General features: G+C 38.1%; 1 protein-coding gene across 2 annotated transcripts in view; it reads left to right on the top strand.

The window, feature by feature from the left end:
- The first annotated feature begins 15,234 nt into the window (after positions 1-15,234).
- LOC139694982 (organic cation transporter protein-like) overlaps positions 15,235-16,013 on the top strand; it is a 155,413-nt gene continuing 154,634 nt past the window's right edge. Inside the window, exon 1 of one of the 2 annotated variants that reach the window (XR_011702253.1) lies at positions 15,235-15,337. Coding sequence is in view for 1 of the 2 variants with exons in the window: in XM_071593548.1 (XP_071449649.1) it covers positions 15,289-15,337 (49 nt within the window). In the remaining variant the exon portion in view is untranslated. The remainder of the gene's footprint in view (positions 15,338-16,013) is intronic. The other variant, XM_071593548.1, reaches the window with a different exon arrangement.

The raw sequence follows: 16,013 nt of genomic DNA, 5'->3' as shown, positions 1-16,013 counted from the left end.
TTCTCTCCTATGCATAATCAGAGTGGAATTGTCCCTCGCCGAATATTTCACTGCTATATTAAAAGTGGGCTGTTATTACCCGCGGCACGTTTTTTTCGTAGTGTGTACTGTTTCGTAATGTGTTAACCATTAAGTTCAGGACTATGGTGGCACCTGTATAGTTATCGTCGTCGGAACGGTTTGGAGATAATAGAAAAACTGGAAACACGAAATGTATCCTGATTACGACAGTTATCAAGGCGCAGGCCATATTTTATTTTCAAAATTGTGGGACACCTTCGGTTTTGCGAAGCTTATAATTAGCCTTTGCTTCTAATGTGATTTTCCTCCGTCAGAAATTAATTGAAAATTTCCAATGGGCCGTGTCACCACGCTGCAAACCAAACCTTTCCCAAAATAACGGCAATATTTTTCTTTATTTTTCGCTGGAAAGTACACATTCCTACATTCTCAAGGTTTTATTCATACCTAGGCGCCTCGTATATGGAATTGTTTTACTTATTAGAGCTCGACAATTTCACAGTGATTACTCTCATTTTCCCTCCAAACAATAGGGGACACCTAAAATATTATATAGCTCAATATTGTACGCATGTCCATTAGCTAGGGCGTAATTCAAATTTTTCCAGCGGAAATGGTGGTCAATTAAAATTTCAAGGGAAAACCTTCCGGAAACACTGCTGATAATCAAATTCTCACTTCAACCATAAAGCCATTCATTTTTGGTACTCACTGTGAGTTGTTCCACTATGGCTCTTCCGAGGAGCGTCTTGTGGGGTTAGACAATAATTCCGCCGGCCTCAAATATTACCTCCGGAAAATGTCATCAGGTACGTCTGGTCCGAACGGTCAGGTGGTGAGGAATGGAATGAGTTCCAAAATGCGTCAACCCTCCTTTTCCACACTGCTGTAGGCTAGATGAGGTGTTTCGAGCGCGGAAGTAGGTGAGACGAATGCGAACAGGTGAAGTGCATGCGTTAGCGGAGAAAGCTCTTGGGCGTCTTGAGAAAGAAGATAAGAGTGGTCAGTGGAGAGGACGAACGTGGAAGACAAGAGGAAAATTATTATATCGTATCTGTCAATTCTTCGACGAGTGTAAATGTAGGAACTCTCTTTATCATGAGTGATGATTTGTAAATTATACATTCGTAATTTTTGTGCAGATAGCCAAGTTTGTCTCCAAAAGCTGTGCGTAAGCATTGTATGAAGCCTGATTTTCTGCTAAAAAAAAGTCCAAACTTTATTTTTTTGTCTTTAGAAGGGTTTTTGATGAGATAAAAATGTCTTTACATCCTCTTACTCTCAGGAGCATCTTCATTCCGAGGCTAAAACACACAGGAGTATGTGAGCGACACGTGAACCACATTTTCAATTATCTATTACCATATCAATCAAGTATTGTGTTACAATTTAAATTAAGTTGCAAGCTTCTGGTCATCATTACTTGTGACAAGTGGGAATGGGATACTTGAACAAGACAGCAACTAGGCAAGGTTTGAAGTACACCACTATTATTGCATATTATACCAGTTCGCATTCGAAGCGTCTAGCAAAAAATGAAATTTTGTTATCCCGAAATAAATAAATAAATAAATATATATATATATATAAAAAGAACCCTATTAATTCATACCTGAGGTCTAAGTCATACAAAATATCGACTACATGAGTAAGAATAGTGATGGTGCGGTGAGTGAAACAAGTAAATCCCGTGCTGCTTTGACCAACATATTTTTCAGGAGTTGCCCTTAATTTTGAGGGAGTTGTCCCCGCATACCGCCGTAAAAGATTAAAATTAGAACAATACGCCAAAAAACTGCTTATTTTTATTGAGGATTGTCTTGATAAACCGTTGTGAGATTGTTTTAATGCCTACTTTTCTTGCTAAAATTGGGTCAAGCTTGGTATCTCAAGCAGAGTAAACTTTTGATCAGAAATCGCTCCCTCATACCTCTGTCACTCACTCTAACGCATTGTTAACACATTTTGAAGGTATTTATGTGCCTCGTTTGCTATGACACTGTTAAGTAATAAGATTATTACATAATTTTGAAAAAAATACAAATGGTACACTTTGAAAATGGATTTTTTATTAATGCGTTTTGCTATGTTTTATCGCTGTAGCTAATGTATTTCTGATTTCAAAAGAAAACAGCTCATAGTCGGTAATTGAAGAATTATTTCAATCACAAAGGGAACTGGAGCTAATTTTTCAGATGAACGCCCTTAACCTGCCGGAGGTAATATGTAATCACCCCCACAAATTATTTGCCTATTCAAAGGCCATATTGTGTCCATCAAAAACCTACCTTAAACGGTAGACTATCAAATAATAACAACAGCGTAATGCTGAAAAATATCTCGATATCACACGATACACGGGGGAAGGGCTAGTTCAGAGGTAAAGTGTTGGACTACTTACCGGAGGGCCTGGATTCAATTCCCGGGCAGGCTTCTCTGGGCACCCACAGCTTTACTCGAGCTTTGTGATTTTTCGGGTACCAAATCTTCCTGGGAAAAAGTGGGACAGGGAAAGAATTCCCCCAAACTGATGCGGGAATTTCACACGCCGTTGGGCTTATAGTTGGGTGAAATCAGTCATCATCACCAATCGAACCGACCTTCTGGTAAATAACGGTGATTATGGTTTTTTTAATCAAAAAATAACGCCAAGATGTGGTTTCTGGATATTTTCGGATAATAATTAGTCCTAGAAAAAGTTACTTAAAATTTGATCTTCTCATTTCTAGCTTTTTTCTAAAAATTCACATAGTTAATGTATAGTTATGGGCAGCAACGACACACAAAACAAGAAGATTCGCAGCAATGAAAATGCGATATTAAACATAACGATGGAGACCAAAATGACGAATGCAATAACTAAGAAAGTGTTTTCACGATGAGGTGGCAAAGAAAGGAGTAAAATGAAGACTTTGAAAAAAAAGAAGAGATAAACTTGTCGAGCACACTTAGAGACATCGTAAACTCATGGAGACGTTTTTCGAGGGAAGAATGATCGGAAAGAGCTACAGAGGAAGATCCCGGTTGTAATGCATTGAGCAAATAATGACTGACGTCAAAATATTAGTCATATACAGTTCAGCCGATAAAGCAAATCAATAGAGAAGTAGCTCCAAACAATCTTAGGATTGAGGACCAGCAACAAAAGTGGCATAGATCATTACGTCTTAGGATACTTCAATTCTCAAGAATAAATAGCATTTTGTGTTTTCACAAACATTAAAATATATTTTTTTACGAATGTTTGCGCTCATGTATTTATTTTTCCGCCATTTTTAAAATTATGATGAAGTCAATAAAATCAATAAAAGAAAATTTAGAAAATTTATATTCTTGTGAAAAATGTTGGCACTTTTAGGAAGGCGAACCTAGGTCGGGATGGGCATGAAAGAAATTAAACCAGTCGGAAGAACCTAGCAACGTAGGATACAATCTGGGAACAAAGGGATTTATAGGGAAATCCGAAGCGGGAAGAAAGAGTGAATAGACACGACATGAGGCATGTGAAAAGTCTGTGAAATAAGAGAAAATGTTGGGAGAGTGGAATGAGAAAGGCAGAGAATAGGGTTTTTTTAATCCATGAAGAATGCATCTAACATGAGGTCCTGAATCAACAGGTCTACTAAAACCTACTACTTACCGGTACTGTATCTCTATTCATGTTATTTCATATTTTTTATAGCGATAAGATTATATCAGGTGCAATACCGATTGTGTTGCCTCAATCTTTGATATTTGCTGGATTAAGGGAAAAAAATTGTTATTACTCGATCATCTCGCTGTTCTATCGCTAGTGGACTTAATAACGGTTCATTCGTGGACCAGTCACGTAAGCGAAGTTTAAGATTTACATTTGTGAGCACGTGCTGAAGTTTAAAAGTTAAAACTGAGTGAGAAAGTGATGAAGAAAAAGGAGAGTAAAGCTTCGACCACCCTGCACTAAATACCGGTAACATACGAGGATAAACATCAGCAATTCATCAAATCCAGAGATAAAAACGTAAGACGCACTTCTTAATTCAACTACCAGATACATCCTCGAGTTCTTTTTGACCGCATTCATTGAGGCAGTGCTTTTTTGCGAGTTCCGTGACGCTAATATCGAATTAATACATTTTTAATGATAATTATCATTCAGTTGTGAAATTTCGTTGTTTCCATATTAAAAAAAATATGCATCTATTTTTCACAAGGGAATTGAGAATAGTGTTTTGACGTGTTTTTCATTATAAGAATGGAATCCATTTTGATCTACGCAACTTTAACAGAGAACTGATACAACTGCAAAAAAATAATCTTATTATCCAATCGTTGATTCAAATTCTTATTTTGCTATCGAAATAAGTTCAAAAATAGAAGTTGCTATTTCTACTATGTTTGATGGACGAACATACTATATTACCTGCCTCATAAACATATAATTTTAATTTATGTCGACTTTAGTTGGTGTTATTCTTTTTACTTCATTACTACTATGCATGGTACCTTGCAAGCTGCCACTAGGGTGAGTGGTAGGGTGTGGTTACACACCAAACTACTTTTGACACAAAATACTTTTCCCCTTTAGCTCGGTGTTTGTATTTAGGTAATCATTTAGACTAGCAAGCCTTGTAAAATTTCCTTGTTGGAATATTTTGTACGCTTCTTTTTTTTGTTGTTTTATGCTAATTTTTCTTCCATCTTTTTTCAATTTTTATTTCGCCTATTATTTGAAAGGATGTGACCCTATCTGAGCATAAGAAAACCCACTTGTCATTCATTAATCCTTACTTTATTATTTAAGATAATAGAGTCAGTGCGTTTGAACTATCCTCTGACTCTCTGCACATGTCCATTTATGTATTTTTTCTTGAAGCGGGAAATTGCTATTTCCAGTTAGTTAGAAATCGTTAGCTATAGGTGTTCTTTTCCGTTTTATTCGAACGTAGTTTCACTGAAGTTACCCCTGACATCTCCTTCGGGTTACCTCTTGTTCTTTCATTCAAATTTCTTGCAAGACAAATTCCATCTGCTTTATTAGTTTTTTAGCACTTTTTGAAATACTTGTATGTCATCCAATGCTATTGTTTCATCAAATTTCCTTCTTCACGAGAATAAAAAATAATATTTTATTAGACATTGCGTCGACTGACTGTTTTATGCGAATTATTAGGGCTTTTTAAGTTTCTCCCCAAAATCATATAATGATCAAATCTGCGAACTTGTATTTTAGTTAATTTAAATTCAAGTAAAAAAAGTGTCCGTTTTGCGTGTTAATGCACCACTTATGCCCAAACATGATATGATTCTGTCTATTTTCATATAAATATTATGCTCTCTTTTTTCGTTTTTAAGACTGAGTTGAAACAGCGCCCCGGAACAAAGTTACCTTGACACGTCCCCACCAGATGTAGGTGATTGCTCTCTTAATATAAGCAGCGCCATGAAACATGATAGTGGTATAAATTAGAACTTTTTGTAGTTTCGCCTCTTCCTCATTTCGAATGCTAAATGAGCAGCATGTGAGTTGTTGATGTAGGTCGCTCAGGACTTATGTATATAGTTAAGACTTGCGTCCGTGAGGGGATTTCCGCAAAAAGTCTCAGAGACTAACAATTTGAGTTAATTTAAAACATTTTTCAATCAGCACCATTATTTGAATAATGGGTTTGTCGAATGATAAAAATATCCCTTTATTTAGATGAGTAGGTACCTCGTGGTTTTTGTAAAAAAAAAGCAGAAGGATTTCTAATTGATGCCATGAAAGGTGCCATTAAACAAAAGGGTTTAGAATAGTAACTTGTGGAAAGAATTGCCTACCAAGTACAGCAGACGACTCGTCAAACAGCCGAAAGCCACTAGCTTGCAGATTAATGTATAACTGCGTGTATTTGTATAAGTGGTCCGGCAATGCTAAAATAAAGATAAATGAAATAGGTACCAGAATTATCAGATTTGGAGAAGCATGCTAAGCCTACTTGTGGGGCAATTCCCTACAGCAAGCAGTACGAACGTGAAGCTCCAATTCACCGATACCTCCATTATTTGGATTCAGTGTGCCTGGGCCTTTCAGATTGTAGTCGACACCACCTTATGGTTTATTTTTTCGTTAATCCTCAGAATCACACATTGGAACTTCCTTATCCTCCTTTTCGCATCTCATTCCTCCTACTCCCGATTATAATTCTATATTTCCGTAAATAATGGGCACATTTGGCGAGTCTGCGTCCTTTAATTCACGATACATTCATTTTTGGAGGTCTTTTAATGCTTGTTTTTTTCAACACTTTCTAGATTTAATAATTAGTTTTAAAAAGGATTTTACTACTTTTATCATCACCCACCACAAACCGACCTTCGGGTTGATTACTGTGTTTATGGTTTATACTTTTTGGATCCTGGTACTGATTTTGATATTTAGGGCAAAAATATCGTGCGAATTATGTGAAAATTTGTTGAAAATAATTGCTTTGCAGTAATTAAAATTCTAGAATTTTCCTATTTGATTTTATGAATGCACCTTGTGCAAAAAATACATCTCTAAGTTTATTATTTTTTAGCGTTAGAATTTTTCAATAGTTTGGTCGCTAAACAGAGTAATTTGGGTTCAATTAATGAATGTTTTGCGGAAGATAAAGTAGCACGGAGTGGTATATTACTCATCGAAAACTTGTACGTCAGATAGTGTACAACTAACGTACTGGCTTCCCACCCTGAGGGCGCGGGTTCAAATCCCGGCGGTGTTGAATATTTTTCAGAGGTATCTCGATCCCTAACTTGAGGTGCTTTGTGGAGGGCACTTTGAGTGAGTACGTCGTCCGTCGGATGGGACGTTAAGCCGCGGACCCCTTGGCGCCTTTCGTAAAGAGTAGGCTAATGCCGACGCCGGGTTTCTCTCCACCCTTCATCCTTTCCTGTCCTTCCCCTATGGCGCAAATGACCTTAGCTGTCGGTCGCCTCCCCTCAAAACTACTACTACTACTACTACGATAGTGTACAAGTGCGGATAGCCAGTGGTGAGTTTGGAGGAACAAAGTTAGGAAGAATGGTAAGACAGGGCCGTCCGTAATCGGCCATGCTTTTCAATTTATATGCTGAGGAAATGGTAAGAGAGGCATGAGAAGGGCAGGTGGGAGAAGTGAAATTAAGCAGGGGGATTGATTAAATCCTTTAATTACCTGATTTGATTCCCCGCTTCCCCCGCGGGGGCTAAGCTAAACATTAAGGTAAGGGGCATACATTAGAACAGGTAGAACAGTACATCTATTAAGTGAGTGTTTTAGGAGAAGCTGGGCAAAGTAGTAAGACATTGAAAGAAGAATTAAATAAAGAAGTTTTTACAAAGGGGCTAAGTGAATTAATGACAGGGATCATAAGTGTAACTGTAAAGAAAAGACTAGGGAAAACTTTAACACAAAGTGCAGTTCTAATCGGGTCGAAAACTTTATCACTGATGCAAGAGGACACTTATAGATAAGAGTTTTGAGCTGTGGGAATGGTGAATAATGGTCAGAAAGGAAAATAAACGACAAGTCGGTAAGCAGGGTGTGAGTAGAGAGAAGATTTATATGAAAAAATTGTCGAACGCAAAGCCGGGGGATGCTAACAGAAGATACAAAGAGGAAATGAGATGCTGAAGAATGTAACGAGAGAGGAGAATGTTGGAAAATCAACGCAGAAGGAGGGAAATAGGATTTGTGATGTAATTGAGGCAGTCGATGGTGCTAAATAACGCGTTATTGTAATATGTAGTGATGCGTTCAATGATTTTTGGTGTCGTTTTAGTCAGATTTTAGAAGTACAGCGATGTGAAGTGTCTCCGTCCATTGAAAACCTACCGTATCCCTGTAGACGGCTGATTATAACTATAAAAATAATGGGCATGCCAGTAGCCAGACCATAATAGCCAGGCTTCACGAAAACAGAGAGTGTGAATGAAGAACGAGTGAGTTATCTTGGTTCTCGGAAGTTTATATTAGGAGAACTCGTAACTCTTATCATAAATGTATGAGAAACATCAATTCCTTAGCCAATTTAAGTGAGAATATATTATTTGGTCAATGAGCTTATATCAATTCTGTACATAGGATGGAAAGTAACGCCAAAAAGGAATTTGAGCCTTTCTTAATGAAACCACATCACCCACCACTTCTTCCGAGAAAATTAAATATAGACATATTTATAATGTACGGATAATGAATAAAAATATCGCATGTCCACAGAATACATATCCCAAGGATAACTCGATACCATTATTACGTTGTCAAGGTTTGACATATTGAGTTTAAGTACTTACTAGCGTGATCATGCTTCGACACATTTTCGTCAGCTTTTCTTTGGTAGCGCTCTGATTCTGAACTCCACTTTTTGCCATCTGAATTGTACGTATAGCTCAGGCGATCAAAGAAGAAAGCAAATTAAACTAATAACTTGAGGGATGTAGGTGTATACATGGTCCACGAGCTTACTATGGAAGTGAGGTAATTATCTGGATTCCACACTTCATCGGAAGCTCAGACCGACCAGATAAAATGCGATTAAATACTCCAGTAATGCAGCAATTTTAAAGTATAAAAATCATTCGCCTTGACCGGGATTCAAACCCGGATCCCTCGATGTCTGGCCGAGTGATTCAGCCAGTTAAGGTATCGAGGCTTCCTCTTGAACTCAAAAATTTTGGTGGCCTTAAAGTAACACGATGTTGTGACGAAATACCGTACATACGATACAATGTCACAGGTATTCGTAGTCATGCGCGACGCGCCACTGTCCACGAGGTTAAAGGCAAATTTAAACGCTTAGGCTGTTTTTACCTTTGACAAAATCCAAGGAACTGCGGGAGATACCGCATATAGCAGATGAAATGCGCATAGCGGATGACTCTGTTAAAAGTTACTGTTGCGGCATCTCCCGCAGAGTCTTGGAATTACTCCGGTAATGCCGGACTGTGGGACTTCTTTCTCCCTGACACAATTCGCAATTAAAAGTAAATGAGATGTAATTAGACCAAACATTAAGCCCTGAAACCTAGTTTTGATTCGCATTCATATAAGGTTAACGTCACATTTCCCATCAATAATGTTATAGGGGGCTGGTTTCCTTCTTTCACACGCTCCCTTGGTGACTCGCATAAACCATGTGGTGGCGGATTCAAATGGCTGGAGGAAGTTCGCCCCTAAGACATTGTCGAGTAAGTCAACGATACTCAAAAATTAAAAAAAACCAAACTTTGTTAAATAAACAACCACCACCGAACAATATTCTCATTTTTCGGCGAATATATTTCCCTAGTTGCCGTTTCATTAGCTAACAACTCCTTTTCGCCTATTCCTCTAGTGAAATCCTAAAACTTGTATTCATCTGAAGTAAATTGACAGTCGACGTAAGATAAAGAATTTAGTGATATCCATACTGAAGAATAATTGATAAAATATTTAAAGGCACGATTTAGAGTGGGCACATGTTGAACTAAAAAAAATTCAATCACCACGATTGTTCCAAGTCACCTGACGCCTTGCGTGATCTTCACGCGATTGAAAATCGTCAAATTTGGCTTAAATTGCTTTCCTCGCTCCTCTTTGAAGATAAAAAGTGCGTGAGTGGACATCTAGCGTGTTTGAAAGAACCCACAATTTGCACCGGCCGACTGCAGGAGCTCGCATTTTCTGCGTTCCTGATTGCCGAGGGCGATGGAAAGGGGAGAGGGCAACCGGAGTCTATCCACCTGATCAAATGGATGGATGGAGTCGCCAATGTGAACTCGTAAAACTTTACTCTTCGAAACTTTCTCGCCCGAAACGGTTCGCAGAGAGAGACCGCAGAATATTCATCGAATTTCAGCACTCGGCTCCAACCTCCGGTGGAATGAAAGTCACGACGGAATGGCGAGGAAATCCGATAAGGGGTATGTACATTGTCCAAGGGAGACTTCTGCTTCAAAGAAGTTGAGCGATCAAATCCGTGGCTATTTCAGACTAGTGGGAGGCTAAAATCATTTTTGTTGAACTCGAAATTTGGAGTGTAAAACCTTAGTGTTGTAGCTTCATTCAATGTAAAGGAGAACTTGCACCTTAATGGAGCCAAACCTACATAAACTAGGGTATGTATTAATTACGTTTACGAATGTATCTAATTATAGGCTATCCTATTGATACAAAAAACAGCTGTTTATCATCTGTTACTGAGTTTTGTCTTGATTGCAACACTGAAAAAATATCACTCCTGGTTAATTTTCAGGTTTGTGTTATTGTTTGATCCCTATATGATCTAGTTTAAAGGAAAATCTTGGGTAAACTTTTCATTGCTTTCGTACCTTCTTTTTTTCTGGGCTGTAGATAAGACACTAACATGTCCTCAATATTTATATAGGAGCAATACTTTTTCATGGAGCTGAAAAATGAGCGCAGAATAGTTCAAGAGTTTCCAAGAGAGCACAGAAATAACTTCCAATCCGAACACTTGCGTCAGAAAAAAAATAAATTCATGTTTTCGGGTGCTCCCATTCCCAAGGGGTAGACTGACGTAATGGATTTAATTCGATAAATGCATGTCATTCTTAAGAACCAATCCTTGAAATCTTGACACAAACTAATTTGAATTCGGTTCTTTTTTTTCATTTTCTATGCACTTACTAGTGAGCAGTCGAGACTGCTTAATTCTTACTCTCCCGCCTCTGCTTAACTTTCTCCGCATTGAAAGTGTGCAAAATTTTCTAAGCATATAAACATCCATTTCATTTTAAGAACCCTAAAAATATCCGTTTAATCGAGTGAAACCTCCAGACTCCGCCCGTCGTATCTCACCTGTCCTCGACCTCGTATGCTATCTGACCCGGTTAAACGAGTCGAGGACTTCCTCCGCAACTTTATTTTGACGCACATTTCCTGCCACAAATAGACTGCCCTTACGAGGATCCAACCGCGTCTCACAATCCTTTCCAGGTTTATTGTATTCACTTTGCCATTTTTGAGGCTATAAATCAACAGATTTTCTATTTCAAATTAACTGTTTTTTATTTTCTCCTATTGTTCTAATCCAAAGCACTTTTATGAATTTATTTAGTGCTTTCTACAAATTTATTAGTGCTTTTTAAAAAATTGCGCCTAACATCAGAGAAAATCTTTAGATTAGTAAGATGTTGGTAAAAAATCACTGGATCCTGAATTACTGTACAATACAATGCAGAACCCCTCGATTCAAATTTAAGCATGATTTATTTTCACTGTTTGTTTTCACCGAGTTTGAACTAATGTTATTTATAAGTCGGATATCGCTTACATAATGGCAATTATTCTCTCTCCTGTGTCATCAGGGGCAAGTCTGAATAAATCTTTAAGATTAAGCACTAGTGTACCCTTGGCAAAGCCACCCGAGGTGCATGTACACACGTGGAATGGGCTGGGGAATGGTGTCATGAGATTTAATGAGGATTGAAATTCATTATTTGAAAGGGATTTTTGAGTTAGTGCAAGCATGTATTGTCCAGTTTTCGTAAATTGATAAGTTTTCATTAATCTATTATTTCTTCAATTGCAATATGAAATGATCTACGTGGATGCCGGGTCAGGAATGAATGAACCTCACGAGTGAATTAGTTACCACTCCTTCCATTGTTTCATTGTGATGCTAAATTTTCTCTTATCAAATGATTCCCTGTCCGTGTCTTCAAACAGATCAGGGAATGGATAGGAAATGAATGAATCGCTTCTGTACCACAGAATGCCCATAATCTAGCAGCTAATGGTTTCGTCAAAAGTAAGTCCCTTTTGTCTTGTGTCATTAGTTTGTCCTCGCATAGATGCAATATTGGGGGGAGAAGATGAAAAGAAAGTGGGGTATTGGGTTCAGGTAGGGAATGATATGGAAAAGTTGTTGACTCGGAAGTGATCTTAGGGACAGCCCTAGGTAAGCACCTCGTGAGGGGTGAGGGAGGGAGGGGATGCAAATGGATACTAAATACAGATGGGATTTGGAATTAATTATCAAGTGGGTAGGTAAGTAGGTAACGGAAACGAACCTGGTAGAGTGAACTGGTGTTTGTGCACTTGAGTTATGGTGCTAACTTCTGTGCTGGGTGTGAGTTTGGAGGGGCGTTGATAGACTGCACATAGAAGGGGCGAAGAATAGAATACATACGTTGTTCATTGATCAAATGCTCTTCCAATGAAGTCTGATATAGTCCTCTCAGATAAAATAGAATTTTATCCGAGACGGACAGGTGTAGATACATATTACTCCCTAGCACAGTGTGCGATCGCAAAGGAAACAAGTTATAAGTACCCCAACAAAATGAATGTCCAAAAAATATTAATGCATATCCTCATTGCAAACATATGACATTTACATAATGTAAATAATAAAGGGTGGCTCTCCTTAAAAACACTCTTTGGAGTACTTCCTTGTTGTTAGTCGCAGGATATAACGTAGATTCACTTATTGTAAGATTTCCGAGGTATCATACATATACGATTATGTCGGTTCACATCTTTCCTTATAATAAGAAATAATTTTTTATACTTCCTGAACATGATTCTACGTATGCTCGTCAATGAAGTAGATATATTCCACGAAGTACCAATGTTTTCTTCTTTTCATATCATAACTGAGTTCCATGATTATTTCATGCCTTATTACATATCAGAAATCAGACCTTCCTGCGTTGGGTTATCTCCAGGGTAGCGTAGTTATGAAAGTTGTGAAAAATCAGGAACTACTAAACTCTCAACAAATTTGTTAAGAAATTGAGAAAGAGTCACTTTAAGTTGTGAGAACAGTTCGTATTTGACGTAGACCATCGCGCATGCAGGCCTTGGCAAATCTATAGAATTGCCGACTAAAACCAATGGCGAACGCGAAGTGGCAAGAAATGATGCTCGAGATATACGAGCTATACTTTTAGATACTTTTATAGCTTTTGCAAAGTTATCTATGGGTTGACCTGCAGTAATGACAGGGATCAAAGAAACAGAGCAAACCAATGCTAATATTTTTTTAAACAAGACCGCGATTGCTTGATGATGAAGTCACCCAATGATGCACATCTAATCAAATACTCCGCGTTCCATCAAAAATGTTTGTGGCAGCACCTGGTAGAAGTGGTAAGGAATGAGGGATAAAGAGGGTATTTGACGGGTAAGGGAAAGGGAAGAAAACTTCCACCTAAAATCTACGAAAAGTGCATGCATGGGGAAGGAAACACATAAACAAGTTGGCGGAAAGCTATGTTTTAAAGATGGAAAAAAGATTTTTGGAAAATGATGGTGTTCGAGACCATTTCCATGTTTCAATAATATTAAGCTGGAGTTCATATGTTTATTTGCCATCTGATCATTTAGTAAAACACTTCTGTCAGCTCTCCAAGACTACACAAAATTCTTTGATATGAAATTATCAATGATGCTGTGAAATCGGTACTCGTTGTATCTGCCTCCTCGTTAAACTCTCATAGCGAGAACAAGCAAATTAGCCTCTTATTTTGTTTTATGTCAATGGAAATTGGCTACTAGTTGCTGTTTAATGTCCATCAAATGGCATCAGATTTAATTTAATGCTTTGGGCGATTAAAACAGTACGTCGGGTAAATATTCATTGAGTGAATTGGGTACAATTAATGAATGTATTGCAGAAAATAGGAGTAGATTGGAGGGAGAGGAGACTTATCCGCAGCCTATACATGATTCAGACTGTTCATGTGCAAGTGAAGGATAGAGAGTCCGAATGGGCAGTGCTGGGAAGAGAGGTAAGACAGCAATGTCCATCATTACCTGTGCTGTTCAACGCATATGAGGAGGAAGTGGTTAAATAGGCATCGGAAGATCTGGAGATAGGAATGACCTTCAGTGCACAATTTATATAATTAGGAGGTTAGTTGACGATCAAACTTTAGTTTGTCAGTCAGCCAAGGGATTGCAAGCAGTGCGGAGTGCATTGGAAATTCAGTATGATAGGCATGAGACAATAATAAATATTAACAAACAAAGGTTATGCGGTTTTCAATAAAGATAACAGTAAAGTTCAATATTAAAAAAGGAGTTCATAAAATAGAGCAGCTGGAGCAGTTAACCTCACTAGGAAGTGTTTTGTGTAAAGGTTTTTTATGTATGGATAAGAAGAATTGTGTTAAGCAAAGAAACTTGGACATGGAGGAGGGAATTATGGCAGGGACGTTGAGTAAGGAGGTTAAGAAACGGCTCGTCGAGAAGAGTGGTTTTTTACGGTGCGGAAACATAGCCATTGAAGTAAGATAATAGGCGTAGATTGGAGGATTTTGAAATGTTGGTGTGGAGAAGGATGAAGAGGGTGAAGGGGACAGAAAGCAAAACAAACGAGGAAGTGCTGGGTATGTTGGGGGAGGAAACTCAAAGCCAGCAGGAAAAATGGATGAAGAAGATTTCGATTGGAAATGAGATCTTGAAGACTGCGATAGAGGAGAAAACGCTAGATAAACGAGATAGAGGTAGAACTACGAGAATATTCATGCTGAATCAAGTGAAGGGAGGAAAGAAATAAGCGAAATTAAAGAGGGGCCTATTTTGACGTCTGATGTCAGGTTGTGTTTTGTTAGGAGAGAAAGGTAACTGCATCGCTTTACCGTTGCCTAGATTGTCCATACAAAACCTACCTTCATCGGTAGAATGTTTTGAGAACACTAATTAGGATAATAAGTTAAAGTTGACATTCATAATAAGCCAGAGACACGCAGACTTCCAGAAACATCCGGAGGGAAAAACAGTCATGCTGGGCGATAATGTGGTTCCATTTCAAAGAAACAAGTCATTTTAAAGGGAAAGGAGAAAAACCAGAGCTCTTTTGATTTATCAAATAAACAATACCATTATTAATTATCTCCCTTAAAATATACCCCTTCCCTCCGAGAGCGTCATGAAACGGATAGCCCTCCTTCCAAACGATAAACCCCACTCCATTTGTCCAGAGGACATGACTCTGCGACTGAAAATTCGTGAAGATCGTACTAAAATCCACATGTAATGAACACATGAGCGACATAGTGAAGTGAATGCAAAGGAAGAGGAGTTGGCGACGTATTTAATAGAAAGGATGAGGATGCGTGACCAAGATAGCGTTATCTGCGGCCCGAAAAAAAATCCGCTCGTGAAATACGGGAGAGGCAGTTGAAGCGTCCTCTTCAGTATCTCGCAGAGTAATCGCCACGCGCTACGTTCCTTACGTGGGCCTCTCTGGTCGCTGGAAGAGAGCGGATATTGGTAAACAAAAGTGGGAAAGAACATCGGAAAACCCATCGGAAAAAGTATAGCAGACAAACCGAAAATGAACCAGGCTACATACCACAAAGTGCCGTTAGGGGAAGACAGTGATGGTGAGTAAAACTCCCAATAGAGCAATAATTTGCTCTTGCTTTCATTTAGAATATATCAGCTGTGATTCTTAAAGGTTTATATCAATTGATTCCTCAAAAAATCAGAAACAAAGATTTACATGACCTAAACGCATAATTTAATATTTTCTATGCATTACCATCAATTTTGAGGGACAAGAGTTTATTTATTTTAGCAAGTCTACATTATTTTCTACAAACTAGTCTGTGTTGAGAGGATTTCAACCTTACTTAAATTTATGTAGCAAATGTGTGTACGAAGGCGAATATTTAATAATAAATGTTTCGAGATTATCCACATGAGACAGCTTAGGCATAAGGCATTAGGTTACGGCTATTGCTTGCATTAATATATAATATCTGGTACTGTAGTTCACATTTTCAAATTCTTCAGAGAAATCGGGTCTTCCTCTCACTGAACATATGAGAGTATGATATCTCATTTCAAGAAAAATAGTGTAATCAATGACATTTGTTCCGAGCCAAGAGGTGATTATTAATCAGGCTACAATACCAGCGTTGAACGTTGTATTTTTTGTCTTAACATTTGGATCCTGGGCGGAACCCATGGAAAGATTGAGTTGTTTGAAACAACGATTAATCGAAGGTAGTGCTTAAAAAAGCTTTTCAAGGAGTATAGTGATTTTGCTTGTCTAAT

This window comes from Hetaerina americana, unplaced genomic scaffold, assembly GCF_022747635.1.
Source record: "Hetaerina americana unplaced genomic scaffold, ioHetAmer1.1.p SCAF_1, whole genome shotgun sequence".
NCBI classification, from domain to species: domain Eukaryota; kingdom Metazoa; phylum Arthropoda; class Insecta; order Odonata; family Calopterygidae; genus Hetaerina; species Hetaerina americana.
Note: the sequence above shows the minus strand (reverse complement) of the source record. Positions and strands in the feature narration are given on the sequence as shown.